Below are 15,015 nucleotides of genomic sequence, written 5' to 3'. Positions count from 1 at the left end.
CATTGGTCCACATGCCATAGAGCCCAGACGGGCGGCTCCACGCTGCCCTTCCCCATTGGCTGGTGGTGTCTTGGCCCTAGACAGTTGTCGGCTTCCGATTGAACCTTAGCGGTCCACAGGAAGTAGCTGCGGCCGCCTCGGAAGCTGCATGGGCAGCCATATTGGATAGGGGCAGCTGCCTTAGCTGTTGCTGGAGCTGTGGGCGGAAGTAGGATCTGGCTGCCTCCCAGCGTCATACTAAATTGTCCTGCATTTCACTTGTACTTGTCCCCACGCCCGCCCAGGAGACGCTGCGGATCTCCCTAACAGGAGCCTGGACTCGTGGTGCAGGGTCAGGAGTTCTAGGGTCAGCCGAGACTCAATAGATCAAGTAGGGCTTAACAGCCGCAGACGACAAATTATTTTTCCCTTCTTGTTTTGAACAGTCACGTGGGTGAGGGAACCAACCTCTGGGAGTCCGCTGAGGCTCAGGCACCCGCCTGCCCGCCCCAGCTGGCTGAAACCTGCCTTGTCCAGGGTGGGATGTACTGTAGGTTCCCCCTGGCGGAAGGGCTCGGAGCCCATCAATCCCCGCTCATCCCGAGGCTTTGGTGTCGCCTCAGTGTGGTGGCTACGGGGTTTAGGAGGTTTGTCCTCCACTTTTGGAAGCGATGTGCATTTGCTCACAAGCTCCCGACGCATGCTTGAGCACGCTGGCCCGCCTGCTTTCCAGCTGAGCCATCAAGGCCTTTGGCTATCGAGCTACTTCCCGAGTGGGGTCCCGTGGGTCGACTGACAAGCACCAGAGGATGTGTCCTCCTGGGCTGCCCTGCTTCCAAGGCTTGGCTACCTGTCCTTGAAGGTAGGACGCGGTAAGGGCTGGCTCAGTGCTGAAAGGAGACATCTTTGGGGCTAAAAGGGCTTGGAGCCCAGCGGCAAGGGTTGGAGAAGGGCACTTGTGCTGCTCTCATTCAGTGAATTCAGTGGATCAGTATCAGGTATTCATCTTTAATTAACATCACAGCAGTCAAGGGAGTGGGAAAAGGGGGAAAAGTCAAAGTGTCAGTTATTTACATCTAAAATTCACATTACTTCTTGGATTTAGAACATGCTACCACAATATATACAGTAACTCTTGGGACACTGGTACAAATTTTTTTTTTTCTTTTAACTTTGCTTTTCTGGTACAGGTAAGATCATTTTTAAATCATTTTTTCTTTAGACATAAATACACAAAAGAAATGGTTAGTAGTGTTCTTGTTTTAAATAAGCACAGAATGCCAGAGGTTAAAAACACATTTATAGGACTGATAACCAATTGGACATCACAGTCTATACATTTTTTGCTCAAATTCCTGTACAAATACACAGCATTCAAATAAGTATTTACAAATAAGCTTGAAAGAATGAAAATCACTATTTCACAATCTTTTCAAAGAATTTTCATCTCTCATCTCCCATTTCCCCTCAGACTGGCTGACTCTCCAACAAAAAGGTTTCAGAATGTGTCCATTTCATCCAGTTAGGGAAAATGGAGAGGGAAAACATGAGTTTGTTTCACCTTCCATAAAGCAAGGCCAACAAACTTACACTTCTCTCCCAACATCCTGTGCCATCAAGTAGAGAAGGTAGATGTTCTTATGTGATGACTGCTTTATCCAGGAACTGAGGTTCTGAAGTGCCTGAAAATCTGATGTCCTCTTACCTTAGAATCAAATTCAAACCAAGTCCCTGACCATTTAACATTAATGATCCCCAGATGTCCCAGAGATTGAAGGCTGCAAGTGAATCTAGGTTCAGGCTTCTCCTTTGAACTCTGGACTGCCTTGACTGACCCCCAACCTGGGCCAGCCTTCTGCCCCACTTGGCCTGGAGTAATCCTGATGGTATCAGAAAAGCCCCACACTGGTGTTAATGCCCAGATGCTATGAAGGTAACTGGGTCTTCTATCTTTCCCTATAGGTTACTTGCTGGCATTTCTGTTAAACAAGTTGGCACTTGTTTCCAAGAGAAAAACACCCTGACCATGGCATTTTCTGTTTGAAAAGAGGGGCTGAGGAGAATGAACGAGGACCTAGAACCCAGGACCTGGTCATGAAGGCCAGATAGGCCAGTAAAAGAGGAACTGGGGGTAACCTGCCTTAACAAGGAGAAGGCAGTCTTGTGACCATCATAATGTGACCCAAGCAAATGAAAGAAAAAGTTTTGTCTCAAGACATTTTTTTTTTTTTAAGTAACTGAGAAGCACCCTGGTAAAATACTACTATACCCACCCCACCCTATCCACCCCCAAATAATACACTGAGAGGAAAATCAGTGCCCTGATCTGAAAGAGTTTACTATAAAGACAGCACTGTGGCCTGCCAAACAGACTGGGGAGGCTGGAGAAACTGTCTTCCTGCTTGCCCTGAACCCTGAGTGGTGGTCCCCATGGGCCTGGAGCAGGGGCGCTATACTTGGCCACTTAGGAGATGATGATTTCTACTTGTATGGTTCTCTGCTTCCACAAGGAGAAGTTCTTTTCCACCTTTTTTACACAGAAGCTTGCTGAACCTGACCACATGTCCTCAGGGCCTGGAAGCCTGGCTGGGCAGCCAACCCCATGGCTCAGAGGTAGTGCTGAAAATCCCTGATTCAGGAGCTGGTGGCAAGCATTCTAGCCACTCTGAAATCTCAGAGAATTTCTGGCCCCTGCCACACCCCAGCCTCACTCTTATTCCAGCTCTAACACATGGGAAAGGGCCTACCTCTAGGAGAAAGGTGGTTAGGGTAGCCCCTCTGGCTCTATTCCTTCACTCAGACCCCAGAGGATGGGAGAAAACCTTGCAGATCCATTCACCATGGAGCCTTCTGCAGGTCATGAGGGGTATCAAATGGAAGGGAGCAAATGATCAGAAATAAAATGATGGAGAGAAAAGTCCAAGGTGGTGTAGGAGACAAGGCTGGCCCATGAAAACTGGCAGTGTGCCTTGGGCATGCAGGTAGGCCAGTCACATGCCTGAGCTGGCAAGTCGTCCTACCCATACCCTCAGTTTGCACACTCCTGGATGGAAGAGTGGGCAGGTGGGCAAGCATTTGTGCAAAATGGCTTGTGGCCCATTTGTCCACCTGTGACATGTAGTCCATGTGGTCCTTGCAATCCCTGAATGCAACCATTAACTTTTCTGTCCATACAGCAAAAGAAGAGGTCCCTAGTGCAATTTCCATTCTGTGCGTCTCTGCCCTGAAGGGAGGGCTGGGGCTTCTGCTCTTGGGCCCTGTGGTGCTGCAAAGCAGTTCTGTGCAATATCTCCATGTAGCTCCACACAGTCTGGAACTATAGGAGGAAGAAAGCATCTACTGCATAAAGAAAAAAAAAAAAAAAAAAAAAAAGGAAAACCCATAGAAAATGGAAACATAAAAAAAAAAATAAAAAGAGAAGCCACAACTCTTCATGCTGCTGCGGCCTTTGAACATGGCAACACATGAGTTCACGGCAGTAGAACGGAGACTTGGGGTGGTGCTCTCTGGAGTGCCAAGCCCCTCTAACTCTCTGGGGGTGGGGGGAACTTGCTTTTCAGACCTGGAGTGGTTGGACAAGCTGTTCACTGAAGGTAGTATCATAGCTGCCTTCCTGCTTCTCACTGTTCCCCTCGGCCGTGCTCCCAGGCCATGCGGGCCTGTTCCTCCTTGGTGCTCCCAGGAGGCAATGAGGCCTTGCGGTGTAGGCCTCTTGGCCTCTCCGCCTCTTCACGCAGCAGCACACCCTCGTCGTGCTCCAGGGCTGGCAGCCTGGGATGGTAGGGCTTGGGTGGCAGTGCGGGTGGGTCCATGGGGTCCTGAGGGATGACACACCCAGGGGCTGAGTGACTCCGGCATGGCTGGGCCTTGAGGGAGTCCAGGACAGCGGACTCAGAGAGGCTGTAGTGGACAGGGAGGTAGGGCGGCTCAAGGTCTTCATCGCCATTCCAGGCCTGGCTTGGCATGGAGTCCATAGTGTCGGTTCGAGGTGGGGCTTCTGAGGAGTGCCCAAAGTTACTTTCACTCAAGGAGGACACACCACTGCTGGCACTGCCAGACAGTGTAGAGTTGCTGCCATCCAGACCTGATTGAGGGCTGGTAGGGGAGGCTGGGATGGGATGGAGAGGAGACTGTGCGAAGGAAAGGGTGGGCATGTTAGAATCCCTTGCTCTAGATGGCTAACTGGCCTACCATGTGGAGACCAAAGAGTCTGCTTATTAATGAACTTTTGACTCTCCTCAACTAGGAGTTTCTTGTTCAGCAGCAACCCTCTCCCAACCCTTCCAGTGGTACCCCAGAATCACTATATTTCTGAAGGCCTAGAAACGGCCCTACTCTGGCTGCTGGGCATTGGTGTTCCCCTTCCCTGGGTCCCAGGCTGCTGTCTGGTCTGGGTTACTAACAAAAGGCTTGGTTATCAGACTACTTGAGGGAGGACAGAAAGAACGTTGGTGGGCCATGGACCAGATGAATTTATTCTGCTAAAATCTGTGATAACAGATTTAACTAACAGTAGGATTTAAGTTTTACTTTTGGGGGTTTTTTAATAAAGCTTTGGTGCCTGATGCCTCTTACTTTCACAGGTCACTAATTTAAGAAGCTCTATGCCCTACCAGAGGGATATTTATTTAGCTATTGTTCTATTGATATTGGCAGAGAGCACTTGTCTTTTAGTGCTCATTGCCCATACACTCTTGGTATCATGTGGTCTCCAAAGCCCTCTGATCTCCCTGTTCTCATTGCATTGGTTGCAGGATGTACTGGTTACCTGCAGCTCAAGTTGGCTCTGGCTACCCCCAGCTTCTGCCAGTCTGAGCTCTCAGAGACAGTGAAGTAGAGGAGACCTCAGGTTCCTCTCATAGACCCAAAGATGATTCTATAGCAGATGAAATGGTGGGACTGTTGCTTCAATACATTACCTTGCGCAGGGTCCGGGCAGGGAGGGCCGGGGGAGTATCACCCAAAGGGTGATGGAAGGCGTCAAAATGTAAGGAGTAATGACCTGCGAAGGGAACAGAACCAAAACCTCATCAGGGGCCCCTGCTCAGGTTGCACACCAGCACCATCTTGCTGGGCCAACTGGACAGGTGTGGAAAGAGTTCCCTGGGGACCCCTCAGTATTGAGGGTGATGGGAAAACTTCTTTACATTGACGTTCTCCAAAACAGGCTGCTGGGATAAAAGAAACCTATTCACACAGGAGGCCAGGAAAGTCGAGTGCTTCAGAGCTCATAGAACAATAGGCTGCAGGCTGTAAGAGCTCTAGCCTACTGCTAGGTGATGACAGGCTGGTGAGTGGAGCACCTGGCAGAGTTGATTCCGTTGTCTTCAGCTTCCCTCATTGGCCTTTCTGAGCTAACCTGCTGGACTCCAAAACCTCAGTGACCCCAGTGCCCAGAAGAATCCTTCCTGTGGAATGCATGTTTTTTTCTTTGGTTGTGTTGACCCAGAGGATGGCCTATCTTCTCAGCCTGGACAGGTGTTGATCTGGTCTTGGAGCAGAGTCTGAGACCAGGATTACTTGGGGGACCCGCTGGAAGTCTTCTTACCATGCAGCAGGCTTCGGGGAGGCACTGGGGGGGCCAGGATGTGCCCCATGTGGGCAGACAGGAAGGGCTGGGCCTCCCGGACTCCACTATCCAGGCTCCAGCTGCTGGGGGCTGCTGGCACCGCTGAAGGGTGGAAAGAGATGGTGTGAATGGAAGTTACTCCTTCAGCTACCCTCTCGGAGAAGCCCATCCTATAAGCCTGTGGATTCTCTGGGTGTGCACTGTGTATCCAAAACACATGGGAGTGGCATGCCAGCCCCTGGAACTAAAAACACTGGCCAAGCAAGGCACAGTGGTTCACAGAAGTGGACTAAAGTTGCCTAAGAGGATGAAAACAGCTGATATCTGAAGAATATTCAAGATGAGAAAAGCTGAGAGAAAGTGCAGTAAGGAGTGAACATCTGCAGTCTCTGGGATTTGCCAGAAGGGAAAGCAGAAGAGGACAGAAGAGCAGAACAGGCTAGGCTGAAGAGACCAAGAAAATATGGAGAGTGCAGGCCCTAGAGCTCCATGCCAAAGTCAAGCTAGGGCATGTCTACTGTCTAGGCCCTGTGTGAAAAGTAGGGAGCAGGATGGGAGCCAGAGACTGCCTCCTTCCAGAGCTCCCAGAACATTGCCAAGGAGCACATAAGAGCTGCCTCCCAAACTAGCCCTACAAGGGCATGTAGTGACATTCAAACTTTGCTCCTATTCCCACTGGTGGATTTGAGATGCACAAGAGGTTTTCCTAGGCAAGGAGAAGTGTTCAGTGTACCTGTTGGAAGAAAGTATAAAGCTCAGGAACTACAGCCCATGCCCAACTGGACCTACTGCTTCCTGAGAGGATGGAAGTCTATGGAGCCCACAGAAGCTTTGGGGTGTATCTAGAGGCCCCTACATGCCATGAATGCAGAGTAGAGTGGGCCCCAGGCTAAGGAGAAATCCAGTGACATAATACTGGCTTGCCTCTCAGCCACAGTTGGGGTGAAAGACTTTGTAGGAGGGGACAGGAGAGAAGCAATGGCTGAACCTTGAAGTCTAAAGAGTGCCACTCTGCAGGTATGGGAGAGGACATATGAACCCAGGAAGCTGATTCATCCTAAAGAACAAATACCAGAAGAAGAAATATGCCCTTTATCTGGATACTTTTGGACTATTAGTAGCAGGGAAGAGTAGCTCACATTCTAGGTGCCTGGTCACTGGCTCTTTTCTGAGGCTGGGATAGCTAAAGGGAGCCTGAGGCACCTGGACTTGGGTTCTTCCAGTTCAGATACTGGGAAGATCCAAAGCCTGGAAGGGAAGAAACTGGAGTCTGGCTTTTGAGGAAAGTGGCCAAGAGGGGCGGGACCCATGGTAACGAGGGATAAGGGGATGAAATCCATCTTTCTTCTTTTTTTAGGGACTGACAGAGGCTTTCAGAAGAACACAGGGTAAAATTCCATTATCTAAACAGTTTCATTTCTAAGGAGGACTGTTCAGTTGTTGCCTGGTGGCAGGAAGGAGGGGTGTGGCAACCATTGGGCAGAGGGCAGATGCTCAGCTGTTGCCATCAGGGAGGAAAGAATTCTAAATCTGATGAGCATCAAGTGGATTCCATCAGCAGTCTCCTCAGAAAGCCTAAGCCACCCAAAGAAGAGGTCCATCTTTGCCCAGGCTCTTGCCAAGATGCAGCAGGAGCTTCTTGGTCTTCAGTACTAAGCACCATCCACCCGCTGCCCCCCCCAAAAAAAAAGAAAGAAAAGCACCATCTACATAAAAAGCCATAGATCTTGGGGGGAAAGCTTGGAGGTGAGTCTGAGGAGCTTCCCCAAAGGGATTCCAACAGCCCATGATCTCAGATGCACACCTAGTTCCTGGAAGAATTGTTGGGACTGCAAAAGTTCACTTACAAGGACCTGAGGAAACTCAAGGGTAGGAAGGATATGGGGGGAGGAAAGCTGGCAAGGATGTAATGGTTTACAAAAGAGTGCCTTCCTGAGCTACTCCATGTGAATCAGAAGTCACCAAGCTGGGCTCTTAGCTTGAAGTTTGTGAACAGTGGGGACAAGGGACCTTTTTCATGCAGCAAAAGGCTAGTCATGCACTGGGGCTAAGATTGAATGATCTATCTTAGAAGAAAGAGAAATTCCCAGTATCTTGTCCTCTTTTTCAGCATTAACAACTGTCCAGCACTGGACTGAGGTCCCCACAGCACAGCCCCTATCCCCAAAGTAGGCTTGCCTAGTATGGTATTTAATTGCTGGTGAAGAAAGATATCTGTAAGAGAAAGGTGGAGTCCTAAGGAGACTCAGGACCCTAACTGACAAGAGAATGGTGACAAGTATGTACAGTTCCTGCCCTGGAGGATTCAGATGGAGACTTGCTAATGTGTTGCCACAGGGCAAATGTCTAATTTTCTGCCCACTAAGTGCTGACCTTGTGGTGTGAACATGCTTGTTTGGGGCTCAGCCTTTGTTCTGAGACAACTCTTTCCCTCCCATACCTAGAATGGGCATGTGTAGCTTCTTGATGTAGTCTAGCCTGAGGTCTGAGTTGCTTCTGGGTCCAGCTGGTATAGTATCTTGGTCTGGCTATCAATACTTATGAGAGCCCTGAAGACCTGTTGGGGCTCTTGGCTAGTTCTGAGATTGCTCTGCATTTTAGGTGATGAAAAATCCTTGTGGTTTCTTGCCTCAAGGCTAGAAGGGGCACTTTGGTTTGGGTCAAAGGTTCAGGAATCCAAGAACTGCATGTTTTCAGGATGTGTAGCCTTGAGGTAGGAAGGCATCTTCAGTAGGCACTTTGTGGCTGACCATCTAGCACCAATGCCCACCAGGTACTCAGGTTGTGGACCCAGTTAAAGAGAACACAGAGGTCTTTGTCCTCCTGTCCTGATGTGCAGGGGAGGAACAATGACAGTGGGGATAGTAGACAGCAGTTGGTGAACAGGTGCAATGACAACATGAATACAGCTTTGGAGGGCCAGATGGCAGGCCAATATAGGTGGGAAGTGAGTAGGCCCTGAACTCCAACAGATGGACGAAAGGAGGAGGAGAACCTATGTGAACAGGGCTGATATGGAGCCAGGATCTGGGTGGCATTGTCCCCACTTAGTTTATTGCTCTGTGTTGAAATTAACTCAGTTATCTGGGGCTTCAGGCCAATGTAGTAGGGGTCAGAGGCTGTTGCCATTAGTTTGTAGAAGTAGAATGTAGGATAAAATGCTCACCATCTAAATGGCTCAGTTCTAAGGAGGATTGCTCAGTCTTATCGTATGGTTGATGGCCTTGAAATGTAGATGGACTCATAGTAGCTGCTGACAGGGCTTTCCCTGGAGAAGTTTGTGTTTGGGAATTTCACTTTGCCATGGTATGTCCTTTCTACCTTTCCATTCCTCTTGGGAGTTTTTTTTTTCCCCCCACAAGCCTGTTTTGAGCTTCAAGGAGAGAGGTCCCTGAAGGCCCAAGTTGAGAGGGACCAAAGGGCCTGCTAAATTTTGGGGCTGGCCAGGAAGTGCCTAGGGAGGTCCCCCACACAATACCCAAATTTCCATAAAGCTAGACTTAGGACAGGTGGCAGCTGGAGCCTCTCTGAGGATGGGCCTTGGAAAGAAGCAGAGATTCAAAGTGACATGATCTAAACCAGCTGTGGATTAAATAGTGAGCATAGATAGTAATTGGTTAGCATTCTGGACAGATAGACACACTTGGGTATAGGGGTGTGGCTCAGACCTGGCCCGTTGGTACTCAGGGACCAGAATCAGACACTCAAGATTGGGACAGATGTCGGGGAGCCCATGGAGGAAGAACAATACCTTTTTCAGCTACAGATAAATTGGGATCACTGCAGGGTTTGCAGGCTCCAACTACTTGCTGGAACAGGGCCCGTTGGAAGTTTGGTGGCTGAGGGAAGGAAGAAAAGAAAAAAGAAAAGCGGAAAATAGCCAGTTACATCTTGGGAGGCATGGACTACAGGAGCCAGGAGGTTCCAAGATCAGATGGGGAAATCAAAGCAATGGGATGGCTTCTGTTTGAGATGCTCTGAGAACTCCATGCCAGCCCTGGGGAATACTGTCCAGGGGTATCTGGTTCTGAGCACTCCCACGGACATTTGAATCACTACCCAGGTTGTCTTGTACAGGCTCTGTGAATAGGACATAGGTATTTAACTATCTGCATCCTTTTGTCTGGCCAGGGAGGCCCACTGGTAGGATTTAAGGATCCTGCTTCCCTCAGGAGACTGACAGTTTTTGCCTTCTGAAGAGGCTCCATAGAGCTCCATGTTAGCATTGAGGTTAGAGAAAAGGTACCACCCAAGCCTGGAGTTCGATAGGCTCTGCTGTTCTGACTGGTGTCTGCCAACCAAATCTGTTCTCTCTGCTTTATAGGGCTAATCAGGCACAGGGAAAGTAATGTTGAGAAACTCTTGGCACTCTGGGGCCAGGTGATAATCACTTGGAGGTGACTTATGAACTTGGATAGAAGGATAACTCACAGGGGAGTGAGTTAATTGCTGTAGCTTCTTGGTCCAGGCCCCCAGGCAGGATGTTTGGAGAGCTGGATGAATGGTGTGCACAGGCACCCTAGCAGGTAGTGAGAGTGGATAGATAAGAGGCCCTTGCCCCTGTGAGGATTCCCCTGCACACCCACAGGAAGGAAGGACATCCTAGCAAGCTGGCCAGAAATACGGATAACCACACAAGCAATACTGGTTCCAACCCTGATGCCATTCTACCCATACCTGCATTCTGGATTGCTGGTACTAGAATTTATTCATACTACATTCTTCATCCAGGAGTAAAGCAGCCTTCTTATAGCAGGATGAGGGAGGCATGCAGGACAATGTGGAAAGCCCAGCAAATGCAATGAGGGGAGTCCAAGCCAACACATTTATGGTTTCAGAAGGCAGTTAGTAGGTTGGGTCTGCTACCTGTCCATTTTCCAGGATGGCTGCTGGATACATGGCACTGCTTGGGCGGTCCCGGTGTGTGGGCAACAGCAACATCATTTCCCGGGCGTGGCGGTACTTATCTGGCAGAGAGGGAGAGCCTGTAACCAAGTGAGAACAATCACGCACAGATGACAAACCACAGATGAAGGGCCCTGCTGTCAAACATCCTCAGGACTGGGGGATCAGGGTAGGTGTTACTTGCAGTTGGGGTGAGCTAAGCAAATACAAGAGGAATGAAGTGGAATCTGGTGGTTAGATGGTGGGGGCTGCACCTGGTATTCCAGCCAAGGCAGACCCACTGACAGAGCCCCTTGGAACACTCAAAGGCAAAGGGTGAGGAGAGTTGAGGACTAGAGCAGATGGGTAGGGGCCCCTTGTATCCACTGCTCTCAAGGCATGGTTGTGGCCTGTATGCTGGGCTCTTTCAGGGGGCCCAGGCATGGGTTCAGGTCAGCTTGAAATGGAGCCATCACACAGAGACAGAGACACTTAGATAATAGCCACATAGTTCTGATTTGACATAGTGGGTCTCCCCATGCACTTACCTTCTCCTGATAGTAGCAGCCCTATTCTTAGCTGGCCACTGGCCACTTTTTCCCAGGGGCTTGTCCCTCTCAGATTCCAGGTCCCCAGAACCTGGCTTTTGCCTTCCTGTTAGTTCTATTGAAGCCTAGAGCCAGGATGGCTGGGGGAACAAAATTAATCTGGAAGTTATGGGGCTTTACCCCAGGTTCCCAAGTACATGTTCTATGAAGGCTCTGCATTGACCTCCCCTGGCCCCAGGGGATATTGTGATAGGCTGAGGAATTTGCCAACCTGTGGTCCTCAGGAAGACCTTCCACAGAAGCAGAAAGAATAACTTGCTGGCTTTCCTGAGATATGGGTAATTTGGATAGCACTCCAAATGTGCACTGTTCATTGTGCCACATACCAGCATATCTATTGAGAAGCTAAGGGGCACTGATTCCATCATGGGGAGGTCACCTGGACCCCAATGCCTCTGGCTGGCTCAAGTGAAACCCTTCTTTGTGTTGTGCCCCGAGAAACTATACAATTGATAGCCCACAGGCTCTAGGTGAATCTTCAGCTTCTAGATTCTCTGTCCCCCAAACACAGGTTCTCTTGGATTTTCCTTTGAGTGTGCAATGTTAGCACTGTCAGGACAAAGCTAAAACATAGTCATATTCAGCCAACTTGCCCCAGAGTTGTTGAATTCATTTTAGTCCATGTTGAAGTTTAGTACTTGCAAGAAATCATCATAATCAATACCAATAAGGTACTTTTGCCATAGTTTTTATGTAACTTCTTCCACAATTGGTCTGAGTGATCCTGTTTGTAGAACCTCAGGGCTAGCTTTGAGACCTACTCTTTAAAATGTCCTTCACTGGTAGGGGACTGAATATAGTAGAATTCTTTGAAAAATTGGGCCTGAATTTGCTACCATTTTGTGATTTTATTTATTTCTGTGTTCTCTTTTAGAATTTGTATTCACAGACTACCTCAAGAAGATGGCTATGTAAAGAAAAAAGAAAAAAAAAACCTTCAAATCCTACTAATTTTTAAAAGTACTTTCCAGAAAGAAATCCAGAATGCTCCCTGACCCTGTGGGCTCACGGGATAGGACTGCCTTACATGTAGCAGGTACAAATTAAACAAAACCAAAAAACCCCAGAATCTTTACATCAATTCATTTGCATCAAACTCCTATCTAATGCTCATTCCACAGCAGGAGTGTATTGGAACTGCCTTCCAAAGGCTGTCCATGATTTTTTATTTGCATACTTAATATCCTGATCCATACTGTGGGGATTAGGATGGAGGGACATAAGTATGCAGACCCAGGAAAGTCCAGGCTCTGGTGAGGATTTGATTCACGTTATGATTTTATTCATGTAATTGGCTAATATTTGACTTGAGGATTTGAATTCATGTTATGGTGGCTCCCTCTAACAAGGGAGTGCTGTGTTAGCACTAATTTCTCCATCTCTACTAACTTGCTTCTTTCCCACTGCCCTGGGCAGCCAATTCCATGGTAGGAGAGGGTGATGGTTATTTTCATGATGGAATTTAAATATAAGTGTTTATATGTTTATGGGACTTCTGAACTACTTCAGATGTATTCTAAGAATCTGCAGGGAGTCTAGGATCCAGTGACTGAGTGATTGAGTTCTTCAAAGAAGGATCGATTACTCATAATCCTACTTTCTAGTCCCACTCAGTCTTTTGACCACCAGGGGGAGTTGCTGACTTACAAGAGTTTAGAGGATTCTTTGCAGGTCATTCATCTCAGGTTTCTAAAGCAACAGGGAGAACAGCAGGGTCAATGGGTATGGTCTCATGACTACTGGGAGTGGGGAAGTAACTCCAATGTAAAGGACTCTGCTCCAGACCACCTTCTCCATGAAAACTTTCTCCTCATTTACCCAAATGGAGTACATCACTCCCTTTGTCTAGGAATATCTATTACTGCATCTACCACATCTGTCTTCTTCTTTGATGTCATACACAGTTTTCTGCCTTTTACAGAGTCTAACACTGTTCCTGATGAGATATTGGGTCAACACATGGGTTGTATGAGTGTTGTGGTCTAGAAGTAACTTCTCTTTCTTGTTGCCTCTGCCCTTGCCATCTTTCCCTACTTTGGGCCCTAGTTTGTCACCAAAACTGGTAATCATCTCTCTTAAAATACTCTAAAATATGTTATGGAATTTGACCCCCCTCCTTGGCATCTGATTTGGCTTTAGTGACTTGCTAGCTAACAGAAATGAGGCAAAGAGAGTTTCTAGGATTTCCAAAGCTAGGTAATAAAAATCCTTGCAGGTTCTACCTGGGTCTCTTGGAGTGCTGATTCTGGGGAAAATCAGCAGTCATGCTAAGAGAAGCCTAAGCCATTTGGAAAGGTCATATGTAGGAGCTCAAGTTGACAGCCCTAGTTAAGCTCCTCCCGACAGCTATCTGATCAACTGGTAGCCATTTAAGTGAACCAACTTGGACATCCAGCCCAATTGAACCTTTAAATGATTCCAGTCCGAAGTAACATCTAATTCAGTGAGCTGTTAACTCAGACTTAGACATAGTAATAAATTGTTTTAAGACACTATGTTTTGTGTGTGGTTTATTATGCAGTGACAGATAAATAGGCAATTTGAAATAGTGAAGAGTTGTTTCCAAATAAGGAGAAAATAATTTCTATTCCACTCTTACGTAGTACTCTCTGAGGCAAGAGTCACACAGCCTCCTAACTGGGCACTCAGTAAAAGCTTTGAGTGAATAAATCAGTAATTAGTTAGCTAAGGACACAAGTGATGACAGTCTATTAAGTCCCTGATAGCAACCATAGCATAGAGGAGAGTCTGAGCAGTGTCAGAATGGAACTGAGCTAAAATGTCCATCTTTTACTGTCTTCTGTCTATCAATAATCAGGACTCAGAAATCTGTTTTCAGTGAGAATAGCTAGATATGATGTACACTACAGTGTTCATGGCTACTTCTTAGGGGTTCCTCTTTTTTATTCCCAAAGTCATTTTTCAGTGTGTCCTTCTCCCACCCCCAGAGAGTTAACATTTCCGGTCCTTTTTATTTTTTTGTTTATCTTTATTTTGTTTATTTATTCTTATGTGGTGCTGAGGATCAAACTCAGTGCTTCCATGTGCAAGGCAAGCACTCTGACACTAAGCCACAACTTCAGCCCTCCTTTTTAGTTTTTATTTTGAGGCAGGGTCTCACTAAGTTGCTGAGGTGGGCCTTGAACTTGGGACATTCTGCCTCAACTTACTGAGCTGCTGGTATTATTGGTGTATACCATTGTACCTGCTTGTGTCTTCTTCTTTTTTAAAAATATGTGTGTGTGTGTGTGTGTGTATAAATAAATAATACATATATTTTAGTTGTCAATGAACCTTTACTTTATTTATATGTGGTGTTGAGAAATTGAACCCAGTGTCTCACACATGCTAGGAAAGTACTCTTCCACTGATATAACCCCAGCCATTGTGTCTTTTTAATACAAATTACTGTTCTTTCTCTATGTCTGTAGCCTTCACAATCTGACAAATCATCAGTATGTACCAATTTGTTGGTTTATTTGTCTTGCTTAACACTAGAGAGGTATGCTTCCAAATGCTAGCTCCCCTTGTTTGGATCACATAGTCCATGTTAGGAAGGCAATAGGCATGAGACTAAAGACTGGTTAAGTGTAAAGACCTGTACTCCAAATTCAGCTTTTCTCTCTCATTAGACCTGTTTCCCCATAGGGATGAGGGGTTGGACTGGATGCTTCAGAAGGAAGTCTGCAAGTGCCCTATTATAACTTTATTTCCCTTCTCTCCACTTTGATAAGGCTTTTCCCAATTCCACTACATCTTTTTACTATGCCACACATGTTAAATTCCCTCTATCTTTCCTATTGTGTGCCTCATTGGTTTGTGTGCTTTGGAGAGATTCTTTCCTTAATGACCTTCCATGTCTTAAGTTTGTGCTATTTTTATTTGTATTCATAATAATGAGAAAAACAAAAAGACCCCCCTCCCTGAAGCCTGGAAGCTATAGCCATTCACTTGCTTGTAAGCTTAGACCATTGT

General features: G+C 47.2%; 1 protein-coding gene and 1 long non-coding RNA gene across 17 annotated transcripts in view; one reads left to right on the top strand and one right to left on the bottom strand.

Moving 5' to 3' along the window:
- Window positions 1–31: 31 nt before the first annotated feature.
- LOC110598329 (uncharacterized) overlaps window positions 32–15,015 on the top strand; it is a 34,911-nt gene continuing 19,927 nt past the window's right edge. The window contains exons 1-3 of one of the 2 annotated variants that reach the window (XR_013436506.1): window positions 32–841; window positions 1,942–10,622; window positions 11,915–13,535. This is a non-coding gene — a long non-coding RNA (uncharacterized LOC110598329). Of the gene's footprint in view, window positions 842–1,941; window positions 10,623–11,914; window positions 13,536–15,015 lie in introns of those variants that run through there. The other variant, XR_013436505.1, reaches the window with a different exon arrangement.
- Dock3 (dedicator of cytokinesis 3) overlaps window positions 974–15,015 on the bottom strand; it is a 586,580-nt gene continuing 572,538 nt past the window's right edge. For 6 of the 15 annotated variants that reach the window (XM_021727520.2, XM_021727522.2, XM_040269765.2 and 3 more), the window contains 5 exons: window positions 10,415–10,533; window positions 9,300–9,387; window positions 5,528–5,650; window positions 4,899–4,981; window positions 974–4,109 (listed from right to left, as the gene is read on the bottom strand). In XM_021727520.2, the coding sequence (XP_021583195.1) occupies window positions 3,600–4,109; window positions 4,899–4,981; window positions 5,528–5,650; window positions 9,300–9,387; window positions 10,415–10,533 (923 nt within the window). In that variant the 3' untranslated portion in view covers window positions 974–3,599. Of the gene's footprint in view, window positions 4,110–4,898; window positions 4,982–5,283; window positions 5,651–9,299; window positions 9,388–9,979; window positions 10,068–10,414; window positions 10,534–12,696; window positions 12,730–15,015 lie in introns of those variants that run through there. The other 9 variants (XM_021727521.2, XM_040269768.2, XR_013436504.1 and 6 more) reach the window with 8 other exon arrangements.

Source organism: Ictidomys tridecemlineatus, chromosome 3, assembly GCF_052094955.1.
Source record: "Ictidomys tridecemlineatus isolate mIctTri1 chromosome 3, mIctTri1.hap1, whole genome shotgun sequence".
NCBI classification, from domain to species: domain Eukaryota; kingdom Metazoa; phylum Chordata; class Mammalia; order Rodentia; family Sciuridae; genus Ictidomys; species Ictidomys tridecemlineatus.
Note: the sequence above shows the minus strand (reverse complement) of the source record. Positions and strands in the feature narration are given on the sequence as shown.